This window comes from Chelonoidis abingdonii, chromosome 6 (assembly GCF_003597395.2).
Source record: "Chelonoidis abingdonii isolate Lonesome George chromosome 6, CheloAbing_2.0, whole genome shotgun sequence".
NCBI classification, from domain to species: domain Eukaryota; kingdom Metazoa; phylum Chordata; order Testudines; family Testudinidae; genus Chelonoidis; species Chelonoidis abingdonii.
In genome coordinates this window covers 52,368,732-52,395,147 of record NC_133774.1, presented here as the reverse complement: position 1 = coordinate 52,395,147, position 26,416 = coordinate 52,368,732, and the positions used below count along the sequence as shown (strand labels likewise).

Sequence of the window (26,416 nt, the reverse complement as noted above, 5' to 3'; positions counted from 1 at the left end):
TCCCCCGACACAAGAATTATCATTTATATTTTAGCTATCATAACTAAACCTTACCAAAAGAATATTCTACAACTATTAGACTGATTTTTGTCAAAACATCTGAACATATTCTCTCATTTTTAAAGACCTTTAGCAGAAGGCACCACTCAGCATGCCGTCTGCTTGCAGCCTACGCTTTTGTGGAGCTAAGATTGGTACATTTAATATTTTTTGCAAGATCTACTTTACAATGCTTCAAGGTCACAGATACTTTTGTACTGCTTACAAACAATACCATTATGATTTATATAGAACTTTTGATCTCCATGGAACTTTACAAGCGGCCAATTTCTCAAAGCTGAAACCAACTATGAGCCAGATCAGCTGGGAGGAAAAATTTAATCAGAAAAATGTGAAGGATAATTGGGAATCATTTAAGAACACCTTCTTAGATGCTAAAAAAACACAATCCCACATTCAAGAAGGCCATACTGGTTAAAAAAAAAAACTGACCTGGTATAAAGGGGAAGTGAAAGAAGCTATAAAAACAATACCTAACAAATGGAAGAAAGGGGAGGTTGATAGTAATGAATATAAATCATAAGTTAGGATTTATAGAAAATTGATAAGGGAAGCAGAGGGACACAATAAGCCCCACAGAGGTAGAATATTTGTCTAAGTACTCTGGTTTGATAGGAAATCACTGCTAGACCCAAGAGGGAAGAGAAGAGGGCAAATGGCCTGCAAAGACAGAAATTGCCACAAGGGAATGTGTGCAGGGATGGAGCCTATCATTAGCCATTGCATTAGATGCTTTGTAAACACTTAAATAAGACTGTCCCTACTAGAGCTGGTCAAATAACTCTTTTTTCAAGGGCAGGTCCAAAAAAATCAGAATTTTGGTTTGGTTTGGATGAAACTGAAACAGCAGTATTTCATGATTCAGAAGCTGGAAAAATGTCATTTAGCCAGCAGTTAGGGCACGCAACTAGAAGTGGGGAGAGGTGGCTTCAAGTCCCTATTCCAGAGCACAAATTAAAATCTTGCATCTCCCACATGCTAGGTTGAGTAGCCTAACTACATGGGTACAGGGTATACTTGAATAGTCATTAGTCCAGAGAGGGAGTGACACTTTAGTTCAATATCTAGGGCACCCATCTCAGGGGGATCTCAGATTCCAGTCCCCCCTGCACTATTTGTATGTACAAAGTGGAACAGGTTGTTGAAAGATTGCGACCAATCTCCCAACAGACTAGCCTATAGCTTGGTAGGTCAGGTACTCAACAAACACAGGGGGAAACTGGGTTCACGTCTCTGCACTGCTCAAATATCAGATGAATGCCTGATCTGAACATTATAAGAAGGGGCAGTGTCACTGCAAACATACAAATAGTGCAGGGGGGACTGGTGCCTAAGTCTCTTTGAGAACTGAGCCTGAAAAATCAAAACAAGTGTCAAAACCGTTCATTTAGATATTTCTGATTCTTATTTATTTTCTAACTTGGACTTGGACAAGTCTTTCAGAAGTGTCAAAACTGTTCATTTAGATATTTCTGATTCTTATTTATTTTCTAACTTAGACTGAAACAATTTGCTGAAATCGACACAAATTTGCAAAATGTTTTGGTTGACCCAAATCTGCCTTCTTTGTTTGAAAAGAGTTTCAGACAAAAAATGTCACCCACCCTTAGTCCCTACCCCAGCAAGCTTAGAGTCTTAGATAATGAAAAGATGCAAAAAAGTGGAAGAAACAGACAAAAGGAAGGTGCAAAGAGCACAGAAGGATGAATGAAAACACCATGTGCAGCAAACACCAGTGCCCAAAGCCCATTGAAATTGCTGTCCCAATCTCTCCATGCAGAAATAAAAAAAGCCATGAAAAACGCTTTTGAGGTGCTTTCCTCCCACTTCTGTGGTGGAGCTGGAGGCCAAAAGTGAACTGAGCTATTCCTGATGGAAGCTGGCATTTTTCTTTCTATTGTCCTGTCATACAGTCCAGCAGATGGTGTCTGACAGGGAAAAATTTGCACTGTTAGCCCTTCATTCCATGAAGGGCGAGACTTAGGACACCACAGTGTGCCATAGCTTCTGCCTTTTGTCATTCCCTCACGTAAGGTGATCACATTCAGAAACTGAGAAATAGATGTTTCGTCTATTTCTTTTACACCTTTGCCTCTTTTTATTTATTTATATATATATTTTCAGATAAATGGCAGAACTCCATGTATTCTGATTCCTTGGCCACACAATTTGCTGCTAATGGCACTCTTTGCTTCAGAATTGTGATCAAGCACCTAGATGACTCTTCAAAAAAGTACTTAGGCTTAGAGCTTAAATAATCATAGAATATTTCCCACAACTCCCTCTCCCCCATCATTCCCGCATGCTTTAAAAACTCTAAGGGGGGTTGAAAATATTTACCAGATCTCTGTTTCAGACAGCGCCTGCTGAATTTAACCCCTGCTTAGGCTTTATTATGAGGATAACTTTCCAAATGTGAATTAAAGTGTAAACTGAGCAGTACTATCACCAGCCAGCTGGAAACAAATTAATGTTCCCCACCTATCTCAAGAGACTGTAAATGTACATTTTCATTTGTTGTCGGACACACTGGGCTAGCTGTGGTAAGATTTCAAGTTACCTCAGCCTCTGAACACTATTTCTTGCGGAAGCAGGAGCAGGGTCGGCTCCAGGGTTTTTGCCACCCCAAAAAGAAAAAAAAAGCCACGATCGCGATCAGCTCTACTGCTGCTTCTTCAGTCTTCGGCGGCAATTCGGCGGCTGGTCCTTCGCTCAGAGAGAGAGAGGGACCCGCTGCCGAATTGCCGACATCGCCCCGCATGGTTGGCTGCCCCAAGCAGCTGCTTGCTGGGCTGGTGCCTGGAGCCAACCCTGAGCAGGAGGGAGGGGCAAATTTTCATAGTAGGTATTGCTAGTGCACTCTCATCAGTGGACGATATTATGGAGTCTGATTTTTTTTTTTAAACACATGCACCTGAAAGCAACCATTTTAGGGATATTTTTTATAAACCTGGAAAATAAATAATGAACATAATATGTCAAACTAGGGCTTCATCTACACTACACAGCTTTTAGAGACACGGCCATGTCGCTAAAACTCAGGTAGTGTAGAAGCTGTTTGTCGGCACCTTTGCCAACAAAATACGTCCACCCCCTACGAGTGGGGTTCATGTGTTCGACAGGAGAGTGTGCCTGCCAACAATGAGCGGTTTACACTGCCACTTGCCACAGTAAATCGTTGGTCTTTGGGGGGTGTGTGTGTGTGTGTGTGTGATTCTTTAAGTACCTGTGAATGACAAAAAATTTGTTGTTCAATTGGCAGTGTAGACAAAGCCTTAGTCACTACAGAATGAGTAATTAAGGAAAAATGTAAACATTTAATAAACTTGCTACACAAGAAAAAAAGTTTTATGGTCTGTTTTTCAGAGGTGCTCAGCAACCCAATATTGTCAACAGAAGCACCTTTGTAAAGTTAAGCCACTACTATATGAAGACTCCATCTAATGTACACATGTATGTATTGCCTGCATCACTACAGTGCTGACTGATTAATACAGAATTTTATACTCAAATTAAAATTTTATTTTTGTAAATTTTACAATTATCATACAATACATGAAATGTTTGTGCCAGTATTTAAAACAATTTTAGAGAGGAAAAGAGATGGGTAAAGAACTACTACAACATTGTTTAAGGATATTGCATTTCACATTTGGACTAATAAAAGTATTTTAATTCATGTGCAACTGATATTTTGCAGAAATAAAGTCACCATTGATCTGTCCAGAAAGCACCAATTGTATGTTGACTCGGCAAGTAAACTTTTCTTATAGATTTCCTGATTTAGGAGATATAGTTAAAACAGTGCTCCTGTAGAACTGAAAATGTAAAGATAAATACAGCCATAAATTAACTGACAAGGTACACAGTGCATTCAAAAAATCCCAAAGGTGTATTTTTCTTAAATTCATAGATCCCATTGACAACCATGTCATTCTTAAATTACTAGAGTTTATTGGAATTTTTTTAACAATTATAATTTAAAAAAAAAAACAGTAGTCTTTGCTTAGTATAGTCATAGATATAAAGACCTGTATTCCTAAATAAAAATTGAAGAAGATGTAACTACAAGCAGTCCAATAGTAGTAAAACATTTAACAAATATTTACCTTATATTTTATTTATATAAAATCTCAATATATGTTTAGGTTTCAAAAATATTATTCTCTGGTTAAATTACATCATTTATTATTCATATTATGCTAGCACCTAGACGCTGTAGTAAAGGATCAGGGCTATACTCTACTAGTTGAAATCTCCACCAACTTCCAGTACTGGGCCCAGAATCTTTTAATTTATAAGGAAATTCAATGCACACGAAACAGTGACTAACAGCCTTGGCATCAGCCAGGGATAGTGTGGGCAGGTGATCTGAAAGATTTAACAGCTCTGCTAATGTATCTTAGGGACCATATGCACTATGAAATTATCTGTCAAAACATGTTTGGGAACCTCCATGTTGCAACTCTGCTTTGGTCCCGGTCTTTGTGTACAGGACCAATGTTATAACCAGGCTAAAGTACAAAACAACTAACCTGTTTTGGACTTAGTCTTTATCAAGTTGGTCCCCAGCTGTATTAAATCATCATGCTTTAAAATAGTCACTTCCATAATGTAGATGGGAGCAGGATCTGGGCCTGTGACCTAATTAACAGCAAAATTCACATACACTTCAATGAGACAAGGCTTTTGTACTTAGTCCCTCAATATAGTTGTTAGCCTCCCTTGAGCAGAAACTACTCATCATTCCAAATTTCCCAAATTGCTAACAGAGCTGAAACCTTAAAAAGTATATTGTTCCTTTTGCTAGTTCCCTGTTTGAACATGAGCATCCTGAATTATATCAGAATTGGTCTGTGTACACATAGTTCAATACTATTCAGTGAACATATATGTCAGCAAACTGCTGTTTTCCCGAACCATTTAGCTGGTCAAATAATATTAATTGAAAAGATTTTACTCTAAGAATAGCAGCAATGTCAATCAAAAATATTCAACATTATTTTTTCTGGTATTCAGCCTGTTCTAGCTAGAAATGGAGTTAATCATATAACTACTTGCTGCAAATGCAGCTAAATAGAAACATTTTAAAAAATGACAAGTACTTGCAAATATTAAAGAGAGCCATGGAGTGATAGATACTTTTAATGAACGAGAAAAAACCAACTTGGAACTGGAAGGCTATCTCCCAGAAAGTTTCAGTGTAGGTCAACGTTTGGACTGTGTCCAAATAGCTGATAAAAATTATGTTTAAGTTTAGTCTCAGAAACCTAATACCTTATCATAAGTAGGGCGTTACCAAATTCAAAGCTATGAAAAACACATCACGGACTGTGAAATCTGGTCTTTTGTGTGCTTTTACCGTATACTAAACAGATTTCATGGGGCAGACCAGGATTTCTCAAATTGAGTTGCAAGGGGGGTCAGTTGCAGGAGGGTTGTCACAAGGTTATTTTAGGGGGGTTGTAGTATTACCACCCTTACTTCTGTGCTGCCTTCAGAGCTGGGCAGCTGGAGAGTGGCAGCTGTTGTCCAGGTGTCTAGCTCTGAAGGCGGCACCCCACCCAGCAGCAGTACAGAAATAAGGGTTGCAATTCCATACCATGCCACCCTTACTTTTGCATTGCTGCTTCAGAGCTGGGTGGCTGGAGGGTGGCGGCTGCTGCCCTAGGGCCCAGCTCAGCAGGCGGCAGAGCAGAAGTAAAGTTGGCAATGTCATACCATGCCATCCTTTCTTCTGCGCTGCTGCTGGCAGTGGCTCTGCCTTCAGAGCTGGGCTCTCGGCCAGCAGCTGCAGCTCTCCAGTTGCCTAGCTCTGAAGGCAGCACTGCTGCCAGCACAGAAGTAAGGACAGCAATACCGCAACAACGGCCTACAATAACCTTGTTACCCTCCCACAAGCCCTTCTTGGGTCAAGATCCTTTCAATTACAACACTGAGAAATTTCAGATTTAAATAGCTGAAATAATGAAATTTATTATTTTTTTTAATCCTACAACCGTGAAATTGAACAAAATAGACTGTGAATTTGGTAGAGACCTAATCATAAGGTATATCAAAACACTGGTATAATTATAACTTAAATAATAAAACAAAACAAACACTGAAACCATGAAGCTATTTGTTGGGACTTAATCTGGAATGGTCTTTGCTGCTATGTGTTACATACAGGATTTTGAAATGCATCCAGCATTGCTAATGTTAATTAATGAACAGATAAAGCACAGCATGACTCTTAGTTTTCCACACATTTCTTATATCCCTTTTTTAAGCACATGGCAGAGTTGGAAGAGAATCAAATGGCTTTTTAACGTCTTTAATTTGGTTATCAGATATAAGAGGAAAAGAACAGGTAAAAGGCAACGTCTTCCCCGCAGCAAAAACAAGCTATCTTGATTAATAGACCAATCCTTCCAAAAACTTTTGGCCGACTTTTTTTCATAATAGCAGGCACACACAGAAGCAGACAGTAAACAGTTTACAAAGTCTAAAAAGGCTTATTACAGTACAACATAATTAAAAAAATAAGTATCAACATTTTTAACCGGAGTATGGAAATATGTTCTTTAGAAAAGTAGTTCATAAAACCAAATTTTTCAGATTTTTATTACAGAATTAGAGTTTAAATTTACTTGTGCCTTGGCATTATCACAAGTTATTTTTTAATTCTGAGTGCTCTTGATATGTACAATTCATATCTGTAGTTTCATCTGTCCCTTGCACATAATTTTCTTTTAAATTCCTGGATGGCCAGGAATGTGATTTTTTAAGTGGTCCTGCTGATTTTTGATATATTTTCGTGTTGAGAATTGAGAAAGTATTGTCCTGAGAGCCAAGATTTTGGCAACATGAATATTCAGGATCAGTTGATTCTTGAGATTCTGAAGCTGTATCCTGATGGTTCTTCAGAGTAATGTTCTCTCCTGAAAGATTGTTTTCGTTACTCTGCTTTGATGCATCTTCTTTTTCCTCCATTGCACGGGCCAGCATATAACTAACCTTTCTTTGATGAGCCAAAGCCTCTTCTTTATCATTCAGCTGTATTCATATTAAAAAGAAAACTAGTTTATAAACTATTCCTTAGAACAACATCATATGCAAGTCAACAATATTTGTTTGCTCAGAGGGAACAAAGCCAACTTTGATCAATATGCATTTTTGAGATTTTTTTTAAGATACTAACCAAATCTATCAGCATCCTAAGGATTTCATGAGGATTATCTAGTTCTTCCATTTTCCTGCAGTCAGCATCAGAAATAAGCATACCCGTCAACTTTTGTCCCAGATTTTTCTTGTTCCCTTGCAACATCACAAGTCCTGAGAAAAGGAATACATTTTATTTGAAATACACGAAAAGGACATGAAAACTAGTATTCTTTAAGCAAAAAAGATGACGACTTTGGGATAAAATATACATTTACAAAGTAAGATATGGAAGTTTAAAAGTGGTAATCCAAATTATAGTTGACTTTCATTGGCCACAATATGGCAAATAGTTTTGCATGCAATGCTTGCTCGCCCACACCAACGATAAAATAGTCTTTTTATTACAAACATGGGTCAGCAAAATGGAAACTTCTGGAACTGCATGAGAAATACACTTTGCTTCTTCTATAAAGACTGTGAAGTCCTTTGAGATCTACTGATGAAAAACACCATATAAGAGAGTAGGTATTATAACAATCCCTACTTGTTTTGTTTTTTGTTTTATAAAAGGGACATTATATGATAGGTTAAAAAAGGTTTTGTGAAAGAAATGTAAAAAGTTGTAAGTCTTAAACTGCTAAATATATATTATTTAAATTTCAATGAAGATTAAAATAAACAAAGGATAAACTATCCTGAGTTAAAGTCTAGAAATATATGCTAATATCCCACTATAAAAAGAGTGTGGACATTTTAAGTTTGCTGAAGATGCCTCAGGACATATAATTAGCGAACAAAGACACCAGAATAATCAGTAGTTTCATGAAAACTTCTAAAATATATCCCATGTCAGAATATTACATTCTGGGGCCTCTTTAACAAACAAAGAAAAAATCCCAGCAGATTTCACAAACCATAGCAGCAGTGGGTCAGTGGATAACACATGGGACTGGAAGTGGGTTCTGTTCCCAGCTCTGCCATGGATTTGTGAACAAAGCACTTAATATTTTCTGTACCTGGGTCTTCCTATGTGTATAATAAGGATAATGACATTTACTCCTCTCCTTTACAGATTTCTTTGAGATCTGTGGATGGCCAGTGCCAAGTATTATTGATAATAAGAACGTTTTCTAAAAATAGTTAAAACTTGTTTATATATTATGCAATATTTCTCAAATTGCCTAGGGAGTGGGGGATATTCAACAAACATTTCTGTGCTTAATTCAAAGTTGTAATTCCCTTACCTTGTGAATTTATCATACATCATAATTAAGGCTAAGATTCAGTCACACATATTTTTAGTAAAAGTCACGGACAGGTCACGGGCAATAAAGAAAAATTCATGGAAACCTGTGACCTAATTGTGACTTTTACTAAAAACATGCATGACAAAATGGAGAGCTGCAGGCTCCCCATATCACCCAGGGAGGCCTGCGTTGGAGGGGCAGAGTCCGCCCACCACCCATGGCGGCTCCACGCTTGGGGCACTCTGGCTGCCCGTGGAGGCCTCAGTGCTTTGTGCTGCCCATGGAGACTCATTTCTCCGTGCTGCTCATGGAGGCTCAGTGCTTCGTGCCACCCACGGAGGCTCTGAGTCCCTTGCCACTGCTGGCGGCTCTTTGCTCCCAGGCGCCTGCAACGGCTCCGTGCTCCAGGGTGCCTGTGGCAGCTGGCTGCTGCGGGCAGCGGAAGTTTGGGGTCTCCCTGTTGCCTCAGAGCTCTGGGCACCCCTGCCTCCGCCCTGTCTGGGAGATGCCTGTAGGGCAACCCTGCCTCCCTCTGCAGCCGGGAGCTTGGGCCCCTGCAGTTCCCAGCTGCCAGGGGACCCTACAGCTCTCGGGCGCTGGGGGCTCAAGTCATGGAGGTCTCTGGAAGTCCTCTCTGACGAAATCAACAAATTTTGTACTATCAACAATTTTTTCTCTTTTATGAAAAAAAAATAGCAATTAAAATTTGTAACAATAAGCTTGTATAAATCCTAAAAACAATATAAATCTTTTCACAAAAGATCATTACAATTCAAAATAAAAGTTGTTGGTTGTTTTTTTCCTGAAAAGAAAACAGTACTCACCTTGTGCAGTAACTGCAGTTCTTCAAGATGTGTGTCCTTATGGGTGCTCCACTTCAGTTAGTTCGGGCGCACAGGTGCCTCTCAAGCCATTGGTCAGAGATTTTCCATTAGCAGTGTCCATTCGACTCACACATGCCCTCTATACAACCACAGGCCACACACCAATGATATATAGGACTGCACAGGCAAAATTTCCCTCAGTTCCTTCCAGGGGTGCAAGTAACAAAGAATTTACCAGTACGTCGGAGTCCTGAGTGTGGGCGTGGGCTCAACCAGAAGAGGCATGGGCTCAACCGAAAGAGGCAAGGCCTTACAAGATTAAAAGGTCCTGGGGCGCCGTCTGTGGCTGAGACTATAAAATTTATTTGGGCATAAGCTTTCGTGGGCTAGGAGTAACTTCTTCTTCAAGTAGTGTCCCTATGGATGCTCCACTTCCAGTGACTCCCAAGGGGCATCCCCACAGGGGATTGGGAGGTTCGGAAACAAGTCCATGACCGAAGACAATAGAGCAGAACCAAGTGTTGCATCGGAACTGATGGCAAGAACCAAGGCATAATGTTTAGAAAAAGTATGTACTAAGGCAGAGCTGCTAGATGGCCCTGTCTCAAACACTGGAAGGTTTTTGACTAAAGCTGTGGAAGTTGCCTGCAATCTGGCAGAGTCTGTTGTTATCCTCTGGTGAGGTATAGCATCGTAGCAAGCAATAATATACTTAGAGAGCCACCTTGAAAGTCTCTGTGAAGATTTCATGTATTCCCTGAATCTTTTTGCAATGAAGACAAACAGTCTAGGTGCTTTTCAGAATTGCTTGTTCTTATCCAGAGAAAAGGTCAATGCTCATCTCAGATCCAATGTATGAAAGGAAGTATTATGCTGAGTGGTTTAGGAAATAATACCAGTAGATGAATAGACTGTGTAAGATGGAAATCTGTCAGCACCTTAGGTAAGAATTTTGGATGTGGTCCAAAGGAGACCTTATCCTTGAAAAATACCATAAGTGGGGGATTTGCCATCAAGGCCCCATTCTCCTCAACCCTGTGGGCTGACATGATAGTGACTAGAAAGACTACCATCATAGATAAATGAAACAAGGTGCAGGTCACCATAGGTTCAAACAGAGGTCTCAAAGTATCTAAATACCAGTTTGAGATCCCATATTGGAGTAGGATCCTTAACCTGGGGATGGGGTCAAGGTTCTCCAAACCCTTAATAAATCTACAAGACACAGGGTGAACAGGTATAGAAAATCCCTCTAGTGGGGAATGAAATGCTGATATTTCAGCCAGATAAATCTTAATGGAGGTAACTGATAACCCTGATCTCTTCAAGTCCAGCAGGTAATTCAAGATGGCTGAGAGGGGAGAAGATTCAGGCACAAGGTGGTGACAGTGATACCATTAGTTGAACCTTTTCCATTTCTGAAGGTAAGTTGATTCCCATCTACTGTTTAGTAATGCCTGTTGTACACCTGTCAAGCAGGTGGATTCTAAGCCTGTGGACATCTATAAGCCATGCTTGGAGATGAAGGATCTCTAGGCTGGGGTGAAACACACAATCTGCATCCTGGGAGGAAAGATGACAGGTGGTCAGAAGCTTAAATGTCAGTTGGACACATCGATGAAGCAGATATGGATACCATCTTGGCCTCAGACAGGTTGGTACTATAAGGAAAACCCTGGTCTTGTCCTGTCTGATCTTGTTCATCACTCTTAAAATTAGTGGTGTTGGAGGGAATGTGTGGAACAAGCCCTTTGTCCAGGGAAGGAGAAAGGCATCTCCCAAAGAATGGTGACCTAGGTCTCCTCTTGAGCAGGATAAGGGGTACTTCCAAAGGTGAGCATATTTGTCACATCAACTGAAGTCCCCACCTCTGGAATATCACATGAAGAATTTGAGAGTTCAACTCCCATTCGTAGTCCTGGGAGAAGCCCCTTCTGGGCATATCATCTGTGACATTCTGGACTCCAGGGAGTTAAATGGCTGAGATCTGAATCTGATGGGCTATTCACCAGTTCCATAACTTTATAGCTTTGGCACACAAGCAGGGGGATCTTGCTCCTCCCAGTTTGTTAAACATGCAAGTCATACCATCTGTCATGATCTTGATTGATTTGCCCCGATAAGAGGTAGGAACTGAAGGCAGGCATTTCTGACTCCCCTGAGTTCCAACAGGTTGATATGGAGACTGGTTTCCTGAGATGACTATCTGCCCTGAGTTATCAGGGTATTGAGGTATGTGCCTTACCCTAACAGTAATGCATATGTTGTCACAGATATTGTTGGAACTGGGTGGATGAAAGGGATGTCCACACAGATACTGAGTTAATTTTTCCACCAATCTAAGGCATTCTTCACCCAGAAGTGAATTGTGACCTGTTTGTCCAAGCTGTCTCTGGTTGAGGGAACACAGATCCTTTTGAACCAGTCCTGAAAGCAGTGGAGGCATAGTCTTACTTGCTTGGTCATGAAGGTGTAAGCTGCCATATGACCCAGGAGATGCAAACAGTTTCTTACTGTAGTAGATAAATTACTACTATCACTAGAACCTTTGAGAACACCCTTGAGGCTAAAGCGAGGCCAAAGGGAAGTACTCAGTATTGAAAATAATCCAGGTCCACAGTGAAATATAGGTATTTTCTGTGTGCAGGATCTACTGCCATATGGAAGTAGGTGTCCTGTAGCTTGAAGGATAAAAACCAATCTCCTGCCTCTAGAGAAGGGATTGCAATTGCCAGAGTCACCATTCTGAACTTTTAAGACTTTACAATTTGTTCAGTCACCTCTGATCCCCCTGTGAGGGGATGGGACTGGTTCTATCACTTTTAAACAAAGGACAGAGTGTACTTCTTGACTCAGTATAGTCTCATGAGAGGTGTTCCTGAGGGATAGGGAAGAAAGTGGGAGGGACATAAAGTGGATGATGTAGCTGATGTTATAATGTCCATGACCAACTTGTCTGTTGTAATAAGCTGGCTGTTGGAAATGGGAAAGTCAGTCTCAAAAAGCGGGACGGTGAGTGAGTTTGCATTTTGCAAACTGGAGCCAAAGGAGGAGTTGAACCCTCAACTAACCCATCAAAACTGTTGTTTCGACAAGGACTGGGTGTTCGCTGAAGGCGGGTGAGAATATCTCCTTCATCCTCCTCAATGTCCTTTAATGGGGAGGAGGGACCCAGTGGAAAAGGGTGGGGAATCCTGCAAGGTAGCAATGGTAATCTGGGGACTGGGGTCTCAGTACTGAGACTCAGTCAGCATCCATGAGCAGTGAGGCTCCAGCTTGTCTAACACTGACAAGTCCCTGGAGTAGCAGAATTCCTGGGGTAGCAAGTGGGTTGGTACTGATCAGAAGTTGAGGTAGAGGGTACTGTTGATCTGGAGCATATAAATGCCGAGGCCAAAGGTGTCTGGTGCTTTGATTTTGCTGGTACTGATGGACCAGAATGTGAATCCACCACTGCTAAGTCTGATGTAGATGGTACCTTTCTACAGGAGTGTATTTTCTGGGCCACTCTGTCCTTCCCAGTTGGTAAGTACCAAGGAGCTGCCCTTCTCCAACGTGCTCCAGGATCTCCCAGCCCCACCAGTACCAGAGGAAGAGTCCTTCACCTCCACGATACTGAGTCAAGAAGGCGAGACCTCTCACACTGCAGACATAGAAGGAGATTGGGGCCTTTTGGGAGCTGGCTCTTGTAGTGGGATCCCAAGGTCCTCTTCTTCGGTACCTTCCCTGAGTCCTCCACAGTCTTCCCCCACCCCTCGTAGAGGAGACCTTAGCTGAGGTCAAAGGGGCACTGGAGACAGATGTCTAGGAGGGCAGTCTCCTGATCTGACTCAGAAGTGGGCTGAAAGGAATGCTCCAGCATCCGAAGCTTCAGTTTGGTTTACCGATTCTGCCATGGTCTAGATTTTAGAGCTAGGCAAAAGCTACATTTTTGGGAGACATGGGACTCTCCCAAGTAACGTCAGCACTTGGGTTGGCCATCACTGACCAGACAGCTTCCTGACAAGAAAAGCAACATTTGAAACCTGGGAAGGCAGGCATGTCCAGCTAGACCAGATAAGCTCCCTAGGGGGAAAAAAGGGTTGGGGAGGGAGGAAAAAATCCAAAATCTCTCACTACTATCTACAACTAATTCTAACTAGACACACTAAACTAATAACAGAACAACAGCAAAACATGGTGACGCATGCACAAAATGGACACGCTAGAGTTTCATCTCAGTCCCAGGTTGTAAAGAAGGAACTGAGGGCAGTTTGCCTGCTATATAACCTCAGTGTGTGGCATGAGATTGTATAGAGGGCATGCGTGAGCTGAACGGACACTGCCTGTGGAAACTCTCTAATCAAGGACTCAAGAGACACATGGCACATCTGAAGTAACTAAAGTCGAGGATCCACAGGGACACTACTCAATGAAGAACAAACATTCCCTTTGCAATATTTACAACTGAAATGTGATACACTGTGCTACTACAGGATAACCTGAAAGTGAGATTGACTAAAGAGACCAGTCTATTTTCACAGTCCAAGTTGAGTGCAAAAGTTAAACAAATATCAAATGGTGTAAAAGTATGTTTGCTTTTGAAGATCCCTGCAGTTTTAATATCCAATATGTTATTAGTGCCATATTTAACAATTTTTTTCAGTGATTTTATTCAGACCGTATCCTCCGAGTGCAGGATAAAAAAAATAGATTAAAAAACCTAGACTGATAGATCCAATGTACTGTTAAATTTATTATTAGTGATTACAAGCAAGTTCTATTTATGTACAGAATTCCTAAAATAGAAGTTGTGAAACCTCCAGCAGAAAATCCCTAACTCGATGACACAGTATTGTAATGTATTTTACAGTTTTCACATAACTTTTCTCCTTTTTTCTTGATTCTCAGGATTCTTAGATCAGCAATTGGATCAGAGCTGTAAATGAAACAGTGTCGTAACTCTTCAACAAACCTATCCTCTTTCCTACTTATACTTATTAATTTTACTTAAATTCCAACAACATAATTATGAAACATCACAGTTACCATCCTCTTTCAGACGTTTCCAGTTTATAAGTTTTGTTTCTTTTTTACAGATCTTATTCACTTGTGTGAGCCTCAAAGCCTGGTCTTTCCTCTGCATTAATTGCTGCTCAAACGCAATTCTGAAGGCATCTGCCATAATATACGCTTCTTCTTTACTCTTCTTCAGAGCTTCACACTATTTTAAATTAAGGAAAAAATAGAATGTATCTCACAAACTAGGAAGCCAAAGCAGTTAAAAAATTTAGTCTACATCTATTAACACAGATAGCAGGACTTATACTATTATGGAAAGAGCACTGCCAACACAGACACACTCATACCAGGCCTTTATGGGTGAATGGAGATAGAGGAGGAGCTAGCCAGATACTTTTAGGGAAGTGGTGACATCAATACTTTCTTCAAAACAATCTTTTCTTCTTTTTAGAAGGAAAACAAACCAAACAGTAGCTTGTTAACAGAATAATTTTGAAATAGGGGTAAGGATTTCAATCCCCACCCCTGAATGTGTGTGTATATATCTACATACACATGCATCCGCTGCACTAATTGACTCTCCTGCAGTACTGCCTAAAGAGGAGCAGGAGTCTTGCATGCCAGTTGCTTCAGCACTGCTGTCACAACCAGGCTGTGAATATGTGCAAGAGAGTTCTATGTTATTAGAAGCTGAGGTATTAGTGTCAAGGAGAACAACCCATGTACAACAGAGCCACCATAGCATCATTTCCAAATCTGTGCTGCTCTTTGAAAAGGGAACTGTTGCCCTGCAGCTGCAGGTTATTGAAGAAGGATACCATACTTATAAAAGAAATAAAATAAAAAAAGAAAATAAAACAAAAATGCACCACGCAAATTATGGCTTTAACTAAATCTATTCTTTAAGCAAGGTAGACAGGAAACACTTTAAAACAAGACCCTCATGCAGCAAATCTTTTTTAAACCGTCAAATTCCAAGAACATCCATGTAAAGGAGCAGTACTGGAAGCTCAGGACTGCTCCCCGGTCAATGAAATAGAATTCCACAATATATACTCTATTGGGCCATAAAGTATCCATCACTGTATGTTGTGAGGTACTCTGAAGGATTACATGGGATTCAGCAACTGAACATAAGATTAATAAAATCAAAGCAAATCTAGTCTCATTTTACAAATTCTTCTTTCAATCCTGCATGCTTTTTATATCATATAAAACATTAATTTATGTTAACAGATTACATTAGGGCTCCAATACAGCAAGGAGCAGTTGCTGCTATTTTCAAGTCCTCTTTGAATCCTAGGAATGATGATAATGTGCTGTACAAATATGGTGCATTTACACCGAAAAATGAAAAAAAGTTATGAAGCTGTGTATATGTTTCCTGTTTTTAGCTGTTTTTTCCCCTTTACTGATCAGTAAAAGTTTAAAACTGTCAATTTGCTTAAAACCACCCGCAACTTTTAAAGTACTTATAATTACAATTTGGAGAAAATTTGGGCTCTGGTTTAAAGGCTGTTGCATCTTGCACATAATCAACTGTGGCAAAGATTATAAGAAAAATAAGGGAGCAGTCCATCTCTGTTAAACAACAGGAGAAGAGATTTATAATGCTAGCAACTTGCATTTAAGAAAAAAATATGCTTGGACTACAGAAGAATTGTATGAGTTGCAGAAGTGATATTCCTGATCTCTAGGGCACGGTCCTCCTCTATGGAAAATTGCCACACTTAATACCTGAAATTAGTGCTGAAAAACTGGATTTGGAGGCAAAAAGATTTCTCTGTCTCTCGTGAAGTTCCTCCCTCTCTCTGGGAACTGCTAAATCATCCCTACCAGTTGTGACTTAAACCTAGTAATAATGGCTAGTACAGAAGATTCCTGGTATAGATTTACTGGCAAGCCTTCCTAGTATAGATGCAGCTTATACCAGCAAGAGTGCTTTTGCTGGTATGGTTTATATTGGTTTCTTTACGAAAACATGGTACACTGGCAAAAGTGCTTTTTTGCCAATATCGCCATCTACAATAGGGCTTTATAGAAATGCCAGGATAGAAATGTTGTAAAACAAAAAATTACTACACAAGCAAAAGTTTCTAGTGTGTTACTATTACTAATTTGTATTACCACAGCATTTGCTAAAGCTTGCAGAGACTTTTGAAAAGCACTAATTTGTTTTTGAAATGTACTAGACCCAATTAGCAAGTACACATTTTCACGAAAAAGACATCTATGTTGCTCCACATCCAAGTTAGGCTATATTACCTCTTGTCTGAGCTGAAGGAGCTGCTTTCGAGTTGCAGCTGACATTTTAGCACAGGAACAGGGCTCTCCTCCAGAAGCATTACAGGTGCAGGCTCCAAGAACTGCCAGCTTCAAATCAGAGCATTACACACCAGTTACTCAAACACCACTATGTGCATACAAAAAGTAATTTAAAGAATCTAGATTTTTACCAATAAAAACATCTTGAAATCGTAGTGGAATAGGTTGGGGAAACCCACATTATCTACACACACATCCATTTATTTTTAATTAAAATAAGCATTAAAAACTATTCAAACTTTACAACAGGGATCGGCAACCTTTGGCATGTGGCCCACCAGGGTAAGCACCCTGGCAGGCTGGGCCGGTTTGTTTACCTGCCACGCCCACAGGTTCAGCCGATCGCGGCTCCCACTGGCCGCGGTTCGTTCCTCCAGGCCAATGGGGGCTGCGGGAAGCAGCACGGGCTGAGGGATGTGCTGGCCGCAGCCTGTGGATGCGGCAGGTAAACAAATCAGCCAAAGGTTGCCAATCCCTGCTTTACAACATTCATTTCATGGAGGTTCCTGAGTTCCTTTTCAACCTCCCCTCCCCTCCTTCGCAATATTTTCTCTGTTACTAATCATGCCAGTTTGATATTTGGTATATGACATTTGCAACATCTTGGGCAGAGGAGGAGAGGTGAAGTAAACCCTGATGGAGACCATCCCCATAGGAATTCAATGTGCTTTAACATCACATCTTTAGTTAATTCTTGAGTGTCCCCATGTAGACAAGCCTGGAAAGAAAAATTTTCAAAGCCAGGGACAGATACTATTTGCTATATTATACGCTCTAATTTTATTTGGGACATATGCATGGATAAGCTTTTTTTTTTTTTCCCTTTTTCTTTTTAGAGTTCACTTGTTTGGGTACGTAAAACCTGGAAAAATGTATTCTGCATAATTAAGACTATGATTAAGTTACGGAGGTCAAGGAAATCACAGAATCTGTAATTTCCAGATACCTCCGTGACATTGGGGCACCACAGCACCCAGCCACTGTTGGCAACAGAGGACCCTCCCGCAGCAGCCCTGCTGTGATGTGTGGCAGGAGGACCCCTGCAACTGACCAGCCGCCGCCACCGGCAGGATCACCCAAGCTGCCCAGCCACTGGCACTGCTGGTAGGGGACCTGGAGCTCTGTAGCCATAGTGGGCAGCGGGGGAGGGAGGGGTACTTGCAGCTGCCGCAGGCAGCAGTGGATTCTCCACCCCCCCAGCTCCCAGCCCCTCAAACAGTGGGGGATTTCCTCCCCCAGCTCCCAGTCCTGGGGGCAGTGAGGGGCCCCCAGAGCACCCCAACCACCACCAGCAGTGGCAGAAGGACCCAGGCAGCTGCTCAGTCACCACTGCTGATGGGGCCCCCAACAGCTCCAAGCCCAGCAGGGAGCAGGAGATCCCCCCCCGCTCCCTGCCACTGGGCATGAATGGAGGGCTGCAGCTCCCAGCCACTGCATGCAGCGGAGCAGGATGCTGGACCTTCCTCCATCCCTGTTTTGTCAGGGATGTTTTTAGCAAGAGTCAGGGACAGGTCACAGCTTCTGTGAATTTTTGTTCATTGCTCATGACCTGTTGTGATGGGGTGGACTAGGCCCAGAGGCCCTCTGCTGGAGAACTTAGGGTCCTGCCACACTCATCCCAGGTAAGAAGCAGTGGAGAGGTCCTCCAAGCAGGCTAGAGTGGGTGCAGGGGAAGCAGCCAATCAGGGACCAGGAGGGCCCTATAAAAAGGAGCTACAGCACCTGTGTCGGAGACAGGGCAGTTCCTTGCTAGAGCTGGAGGAACATGGATGGTGTGACTGGCTGGCTGAGGTAACTGCAGCATAATGGACAGACCAGTGCTAGTAGGGACTGGGGGAGCAAGGAAGAACTCCTGGCTGGCCACTGGACCTGAGCTTAGAAGAGCTCTGGGTTAAGGTTAAGGCAGCAGTGAAGGCTAGGTCCCCTTTCTCCCCATAGGCCACTGGGGAAGGGCCTACAATTGGACATCAGTAAACCTCCAGAAAGAGACTGAACTGTCAAAAGGCCCAGCCGAAGACTGGGGCCAAAACAGACTAAAAGGGCAAAACCATTGCCTCTAAGGAGGAAGCCCTGGGGATACAGCCCAAAGGCAGGGCTGGGACTGGTTTAAAGACCATGGACACAGCCAGCCAGGCGGGGGAGGAGGGCTTGTGAGAGGTGGGCATGGACTCTATTAACCTGGCTATGACTTTCACTAAAAATATCGATGACAAACTTGTAGTCTTATGCATAAAAAGTCAAGCTATTCCCATAATAAATATGTAGACAAGGTATTACTGAGTTCATCAGCCTATGAATAAGTAGCTGCCAGATATTTAACAAAAGTGGACATACCCACACATTGTATATTATGAAATTATTAAAAGGCTTAGGTGCAGATTTTCAAAAATGCTTAAGGGATTTAGGGGCATAAATCCCCATGACTTTCAATGGCAGTTGTGCTCCTATATCTTAGAAGCTTTTGAAAATGTTCTCCCTAGTTGTAATTGAACACAAAATTAATAAAGAGACCATTACAGTGTAATCTTGCTAGAATGAATATTTCCAGGAATGTGGATTGAACCTGTCATGTCATACTATTTGTCCTTGTCAATAGGATTCTGCCCCTGGAAAGTTAAGGAAGCCTTGGATATATTCCAGACTGCTCTCTGGAAAGCTCAGATCTTGGATCACATAAATTGGAGTCTTAAGTCATTCACCCTCATTTTTGCCACATTTGCAGCATGACAGACAGGATAGTGGAATATCTTCCGCTGACCAGAAGCATGGCTTCTACCATACAGCATAAGGACAGTCAGAAGAGTTGTCAGTATGTTTATGCTGCTCCCTGAAGACCTCAAAAGAGGTCTCCTCTCATAAGGGAAAAATGCAGAGCTTGAAGTGCTAAGCCTGTTGACATTAGTAGGATATCCTGATGCTTCCTCCGTCCGCTCTTCCTTTTCTCAACAGTAGCAAAGCAGATAATTGCCCAACAGGCTCAGACCACTTATTGCAAGCACTCAGTTAATAACAGGAGGCGTATTTCTCGTTTGCTATAAAAGTCACACTTTATTCTGATGCATTATCAAAATGAAACTTTTGGAAGAAAATGTTTTGTGGAACTTCATTAACTGGTCAAACAAAATGTATTAAAAATCTTCCAACCAACCATACTTACTAAAATAAAGAAAACAAAATTTTCACTTACTTCAAGACCTGTAATTTCCATAAAGCCACTTCTATTAATGGACATATTTTCCTGAATAATCTTCTGTTGTTTTACATCAAGCATTGCAAGAAACTCCAAGTGCTGTTGATTCAAAACTATGAAATTCAACATTGAAAATAATTAGTTTTTCCTGCTTCTAATCTCTTCAATATCTGACTTTGCTTACCAAGAAATTGCAGCAGAGTGATAGCTCTCCAACAATTAAGGTTAAAATCAGCTCTCTGTTCAAACCTTGATTCTGCTGAGTGCTCTAAAATTTACACTATTAGCTGTATTGCTTTGTAATGTGCTGTGCTGGGCATGGGATTCAAATTTGGGGCCATTTGATCAAAGCGTACCAAGATATAGCCCCTCCCCCCCCCAAAAAAACAGCTTCTCTTAAAGTTGAGAGTTTCTGGCAACTTTTTTGCCCTTACAGATAGAAATTAAAACATGGCTCAGATCATTGCATCAGGGTCTCCAACATTCAACGGTTACCCCAACAAAGTGCCAGGTACCCACCAGCCCTTTGGGCAAAATCAAATTAATACATGATTTGAAAAAGATTTTGCTTCTCCAGTTAGGCTCTTTGAAAGCCTTATGTGCTTATTCTCATTTCCGATGGATTGTACCAAGAATGCACGGACTGTTACTGTCACATAAACTTGATAGCTCGAGGAGATAAGCAGTAGTCCTTTGAATCTGACTCATCCAGCTAGTGTCTGTTCAAGTCCCACTGTGGGTCAAAAGGCTGGATGACATATTGCTAAAATCTGCCTGTTAGGGCGTTTTTTAATTTTAAAAAAAAGTAGACGTGAATGTTAGCTGAGAGGTGAAAGGGGTTTGCTGCCATATGAGGAGAAAGGGATAAGTGGACAGGGAGCTATGAGGGGTTGGGAGCTCAGGTAAGGGTCACTGAAAAAAAGTAGGAACATCTGTCAGCCTCGCATTCTCCCCTTCTGTGTATGTACCAGGATCTGAGAAGCCTAAGCCCCACTTCCTACCCACCCTCCATGTGAGCTGAGGTATGGGACGGAGAGCCTGCAGGTAACAAATTAACACATCTGGAAGAAATTACTATAAGGAGGAGAGCTGGAAAAGTTGGTGGGTCAGAAGATGGAGGAGAGAGGCACACTAGTCTTCTCACACACTTGAAGTTGCTATAATAGAACTATCAAGGTTTTGGGACATAGACCAAAAGATTTTTCTCACTGGGTCTGTTAGCAACTACACATTACAAATGTTTCAAAGTACAACCATTATCCCCATCCTGCTATAACAAAATGTACTGGAAGGGGCAGGAGCAATGAGGAATCACATAGCAACTGTGTGACCCAGTGGAAAAACCACTGGACAAGGACAATTCCTAGTCCTGCCACTGGCCTGCTGGATGACCTCAGGCCAGTCACTTCACCTCTCTAACTCAATTTCCCATATGCAAAATGCGGATGATGTAAACTTCTTTGAAGCCTATTGATGAAAAACAGTATATAAAATCTAAGCCCTTTGATTACCTACCCAGAGTAGTGTATTGACTGCAAACCTAGGTGAGAACTACAACTGTCTAAATGACCATTAACGCCTACTGTTTTTAAAAAAAACTTAGTAAATTAAATGACAAAACTTTATTAACACAGTTAAGGTTGCCCGCTGCTGGCTTGCGCCCTTCCAGAACATCAAGTTCAGCAAACTCAAAGTTCTGAAAACAAGGAAATATAGAACAGGCACTATCTGCACTTCTCCTATGCTCAAACACTGAACCTAATCCCCTGAAAAAATACCACACTTGTAAAACTAAAACAGCCACTTCCTCTTCTTTTACAACCCAACCTATACTTTCACCTACCCATCATTAAATCCACACACTGCTTTTATATCCCATCTCACTACTAACAATACCCATGGCAAGAAAATCCCAGTATCCTCCTACTGACACAACCTACACAATTCTGTATTGAAATGATGCAGACTGGAACTTCAAGGTATATATGCACCTCTTTCCTTTGATAACACATATAGGGGGACTCTGACCCACATCTCCTCATATCACAATCACAGCTCTATGATGCTCTGCAAAGTAATCCCCAGATCTCCTCACATCACAATTACAGCTCTTCTAAGCTGCTTCAACTTATTCCTTCACCATTCTCAGTACAGCTACACTTAACATACTGAATGCAGCTGGAGTGCATGCACATAATTCTCAGCAGTTACTGGCAGCTCCAGCGGGACAGAGTTAAGGTTGCATGGGTGTTTATCTTAACTCTGTATTTCCTGGTTTTCCAAAATTTGAGTTTTGCTGAACTTGACATTCTGGAAGGACACAAGGTATCACCAGGCATCCTTAACTCTGTGTTAAAGTTTTTTCCATTTAATTGAGAGATTTGTTTAACCATTTAAGCATCAGGTTTGGAATACCTAGACTCCCTAGAACCAGAGGCTCAAATTCCTTCCTCCTTCTAAGGAAGGGAGTCTAATGCTCTCGCAGTGTGGACCATATTTTAATAGAGATGATATCTCATATCCCCTCTCCTCCCATTCAACACCATATGACCACCTCTCTTTCCATTTATAACAATAATTGCCTAGTTCAAAAAGTAATACTAGGAAAATATTAATTTATTTTAGTGGTCTTTTAAAGCAATTTTGTAGCTACAAATAAGGGGAGATGCTTACATCATATGATCCAACCAGCTCTCTACAGACCACAGTTTAGGAACCTCTGTTCTAAGGTAAATAAGTTGAGTATCCTACATTATATGCTATGGGAACCTGTAGATGAGTGGACACACCCCTGCGGCACGTCCTGCTGGTTGTCCTGGGGAATGAGCTCACTGCCAGCCCAGAGCATCCTCTGCAGGCCAGTGATCTGCCTTCCAGCTACTGGCCCCCCCATGTCCCTCCCAGGACCCCAGTGCCCCTTTCACTGGGTCTCCCCCTCCCAGGGGAACCCCCAACCCCACTATCCCCACTTTGTCTCAGTATTGGCTACGTAGCCCCTGTTCGCTGGGGCAGACTGCAGGATAAGCCACTCTTCATCAGCAAAGGGGTTTGGACCTGCTGCCTTTGCCTACCTCTGGGCTGCCCCCTGCAACCCCCAATACCTCTTGGGGTAATGCTAGGCTGCAGCCTGGGGCTTTCCAGGCAGGAGCTCCCTAGCTCCTCTGCCTTTCCCCAGCCCTGCTCCACCCAGGTACCCTATGTCTAGCTCCCTGCAGCCAGGCCCTTCTCCCTCTATAGCCAGAGGGAGAGTGACTGGGCTCCTGGCTCACAGCCTTTTATAGGGGCCAGCTGTGGCCTGACTGGGGGTGTGGCCCAGCTGCGGCCACTTCCCCAATCAGCCCAGCTTTTAGAGCTGCAGCTTTCAAGCCCTGCCAGGCCGCTTTTTAAACCTCTCAGGGCAGGAACAGGGGTCCACCCTGCTACAGAACTTAAAGCGAGGAGCAGTGGGTGCTGTCCGGGGTTCTCTGCTCGGTGTCCCTGTCAGGCTCCCTTCTTATGACCCTCTGACCACACTCCCGTCCCTGTTCTTTTATTAGTTGTCCCCCGTAATCAGTGGGCTTCTGTGGTCATGTGGGTCCTCCCCTTAGGTTGGGGGAAATCCTTTAGCAGTGGGCGGGCGAAGCCCACTTCCCAGCAACCCAATAGATACAGAACTTAAAGTTCAGATATTAAAAACTAAAGGTCATTGTCCTATGTAGTCCTTACTATCTCATAGTAATTTTCCTAACAGGAGTCTGCCCTGGCTTTCTTAGTCAAATGTTCCATTTCTCCATTGTTGTACAGGGAGCAGGATAGTAGTTTCGCTCCACACCTGAAGTGGCTGTATTTTTGTGCTGTTATAAATTTGTGAAATACTTCAAGATTCTTTGGGATAAAAATCATAGTTAATTAAAAAAAACAAAATATTTTATTATATCAGTATTCTCACATTCTGTACTTAGACACTTCTCAAGTGAAATTGTTGAACCTCATTTTATTAACATCTTATTTCTCCAGTTTTTAATGTATTTCTACTCTAGCTTCCATAGCAATTACTTCCAGTATCCGCTTAATATAAATCACCAAGTTTTATTTCACACTCCATTTCAACAATTCTATTATTATGCTGTTGCCTGTTTTTTTGCTGAATAATACACCTCTCACTTTCTTCCCCAATAAGGTCTTTGAATAAAGGAGCTGAAACAATCTGATTTGGATCACTATCAAACACCTCGCTGCTGAAGACAAGTTAAACTGTCCATTTTATTTTTCTTGTCTACAAAATGTGTGTACAAAGAAAAAAATCAAGTTAGTTTCACTTTTTTAAATAAACTCACTTTGCTTAGTTATGTTTTGCTACTGATCATGATGGAAAAGACACAATGATTCTTTTTTTAAAAGTTACCTCATTGTAAGCTCATTCAGAGTGCCCTACTTCATTATTTTAATGCAAAGAGTGGCAACTAAAACAAACATTTTAACAGTCAAATCATACATCTAACATGAATTTCGAATCTACACTCAACCTATCGTTCCCTCCTGTCTTCCCCATCTCAGAGAAAATACCCCAGAACTGAAAGGCCAGGAGGACTGAGAAGAAAAAGGCAAAGACAACAAAGATGGGGCTCTGTTACTAAAGATGAATATCCTACGACCCAGCACAAATATGTCAGTGATGCTCCAACAGGTTGCTAGAGAACAATGCACAAGTAATGAATGGCAAAGAGTCACATTTTTAAAGGAGATAGTGAGTGTCCTCTCTCTCGCACATGGACACATCCCTCTCCTTATTATATTATGTAAAATATCAGTACATCCTGAAGTCACAGTTATGAAAGTAAGTTGAAATGAATGAAAAATTTTGTAAGCCACATCTGGCTTAAGATGGTATCTCCAGACATCAGCTGCTAAAGAAGATTTCCAGATCCAAAGTTAAACAAAGAAAGATCAGATGAACATGTAGGCACCGAATAACAATGTGTTGGCTCTTAAAGTAAAATAAACCTCTTTTGTGACACTCCAGGAGCAATCTTTGCCGTCATGCTGGCATACATCCCCATTTCCTGGGACCCTGAGTTTTCATCATCCTGATCCTGAGGGATGTCCTGACCAAACCAGGCTGAAGAGAGGAACCTGAATAACATCACCCCCCCAAGAGCTCAAGCTGAATCCCAAACACCATCTGGGATGAAATGGATCAGACTTACAATAGCTGTAGCCCACCTCAAGTAACTTCTTCTCTTTTCCCAAAAAGGACAAATCATTACCATATTTAACACCATCTAAGAGTTTGTCAAACAAAGAGATTTTCCTTCTAAAAGGATGTTTAATAATGTGTTTGCCATAGTACTAAGCAGACTACGATTTCTGTACAACAAACCCCGAACCTTGTTTAATATAGTCTTTGTCCAACATTAAACAATGTTAACACCTTTGGCCCATATATTCCAACTAAATTAATGTAACAAACCCCTTATGCTTAACAATCTCTTCCAACTTGTATTTAGACACTCGTTACATTGCCAAGACCCAAAGAACTCTATGAAGCTGTCCATTTCATCAACAGAAGTTGGCCCTATAAAATATATTACCTCATCTATCTTGTCTCTCATTAAAAACAGTACTTTTAAAAAGGGAAAAGTATTGAGCAATGCAGTGTTTGCTTACTTGCATTTTCAGATTTAAGAGTTCTAACTTCATCTGTTCTGAGTTTCAATGTTTTCTTAAGGGCTGCATTTTCACAATATATCCTGCAGAAGTTGGAAACAAACACAGATTGTTTTAGCTTTGAAATAGTTATTTAAAAACTGACTCAAGTTAAAATCACTTGTGTCTTAAAATGTTTTCCTTAGCTTTTCTATATGTAGCAATTAGAATTACTGAAAGATTAGAGAAAAATCCCCCTGCCCTATTTTTTTCATTTTGCTTACTCTGTGCCTCTGACAAGACTGTGGGCTGGTCTTCACTACCAGAGAGATCGCTGCTGCAACTGATGCATCAGGGATTGATTTAGCGGGTCTAGTGAAGACCCACTAAATCGATGGCAAAGTACACACCAGTGGACTCTGGTACTCCAGCTCTCTGAGAAGAGTAAGGGAAGTCGACTAGAGAGCATCTCCCATCGATGCAGCACAGTGAAGACACAGGGGTAAATTGACTTAAGCTACATCGACTCCAGCTATGTTATTCACTTAGGTCGACTTACCCCCGCAGTGAAGATATTCCCTGTGTGTGTAATCAGTTTCCTCTTTTGTTTGTGAAGATTTCTCACAGCAACAGAAAGAGAAAAAATATGTACAAGAAATGGAAAATACTGCATCATAAAATTACAAAAACTAGCAAAGGGTTGGTGCAAATAGCAAATATAGAACCTGAAACTACTTTTTACTCTTAAACCCCCCCCCCCCAATAGCTAGATATTAAGCTGATAATGTCCCTTCAACAGTCAGTGATTCTTCGTGGGAGATTCTGCTAATAATATTTAGTGTACTGCCCATTATATAACAAACACAAAAAGAAATATTTAAAAAAAATGCAAAAGTACATATTCAAAGCCTTTGCAATTAAGAAACATTTTGAAAATTTCAAACAAGTAAAATAGAACATAAGATACCTGAAAAACACCATTTTCTCTCAAGTTCAGG

At 41.3% G+C, this 26,416-nt stretch overlaps 1 protein-coding gene across 2 annotated transcripts in view; it reads right to left on the bottom strand.

The window, feature by feature from the left end:
* Window positions 1–3,559: 3,559 nt before the first annotated feature.
* Window positions 3,560–26,416, bottom strand: part of CCDC125 (coiled-coil domain containing 125) — a 40,731-nt gene continuing 17,874 nt past the window's right edge. For both annotated transcript variants that reach the window (XM_075067035.1, XM_032769586.2), the window contains 6 exons: window positions 25,440–25,522; window positions 19,791–19,906; window positions 16,544–16,651; window positions 14,306–14,480; window positions 7,244–7,377; window positions 3,560–7,098 (listed from right to left, as the gene is read on the bottom strand). In XM_075067035.1, coding sequence (XP_074923136.1) covers window positions 6,709–7,098; window positions 7,244–7,377; window positions 14,306–14,480; window positions 16,544–16,651; window positions 19,791–19,906; window positions 25,440–25,522 — 1,006 coding nt within the window. In that variant the 3' untranslated portion in view covers window positions 3,560–6,708. The remainder of the gene's footprint in view (window positions 7,099–7,243; window positions 7,378–14,305; window positions 14,481–16,543; window positions 16,652–19,790; window positions 19,907–25,439; window positions 25,523–26,416) is intronic.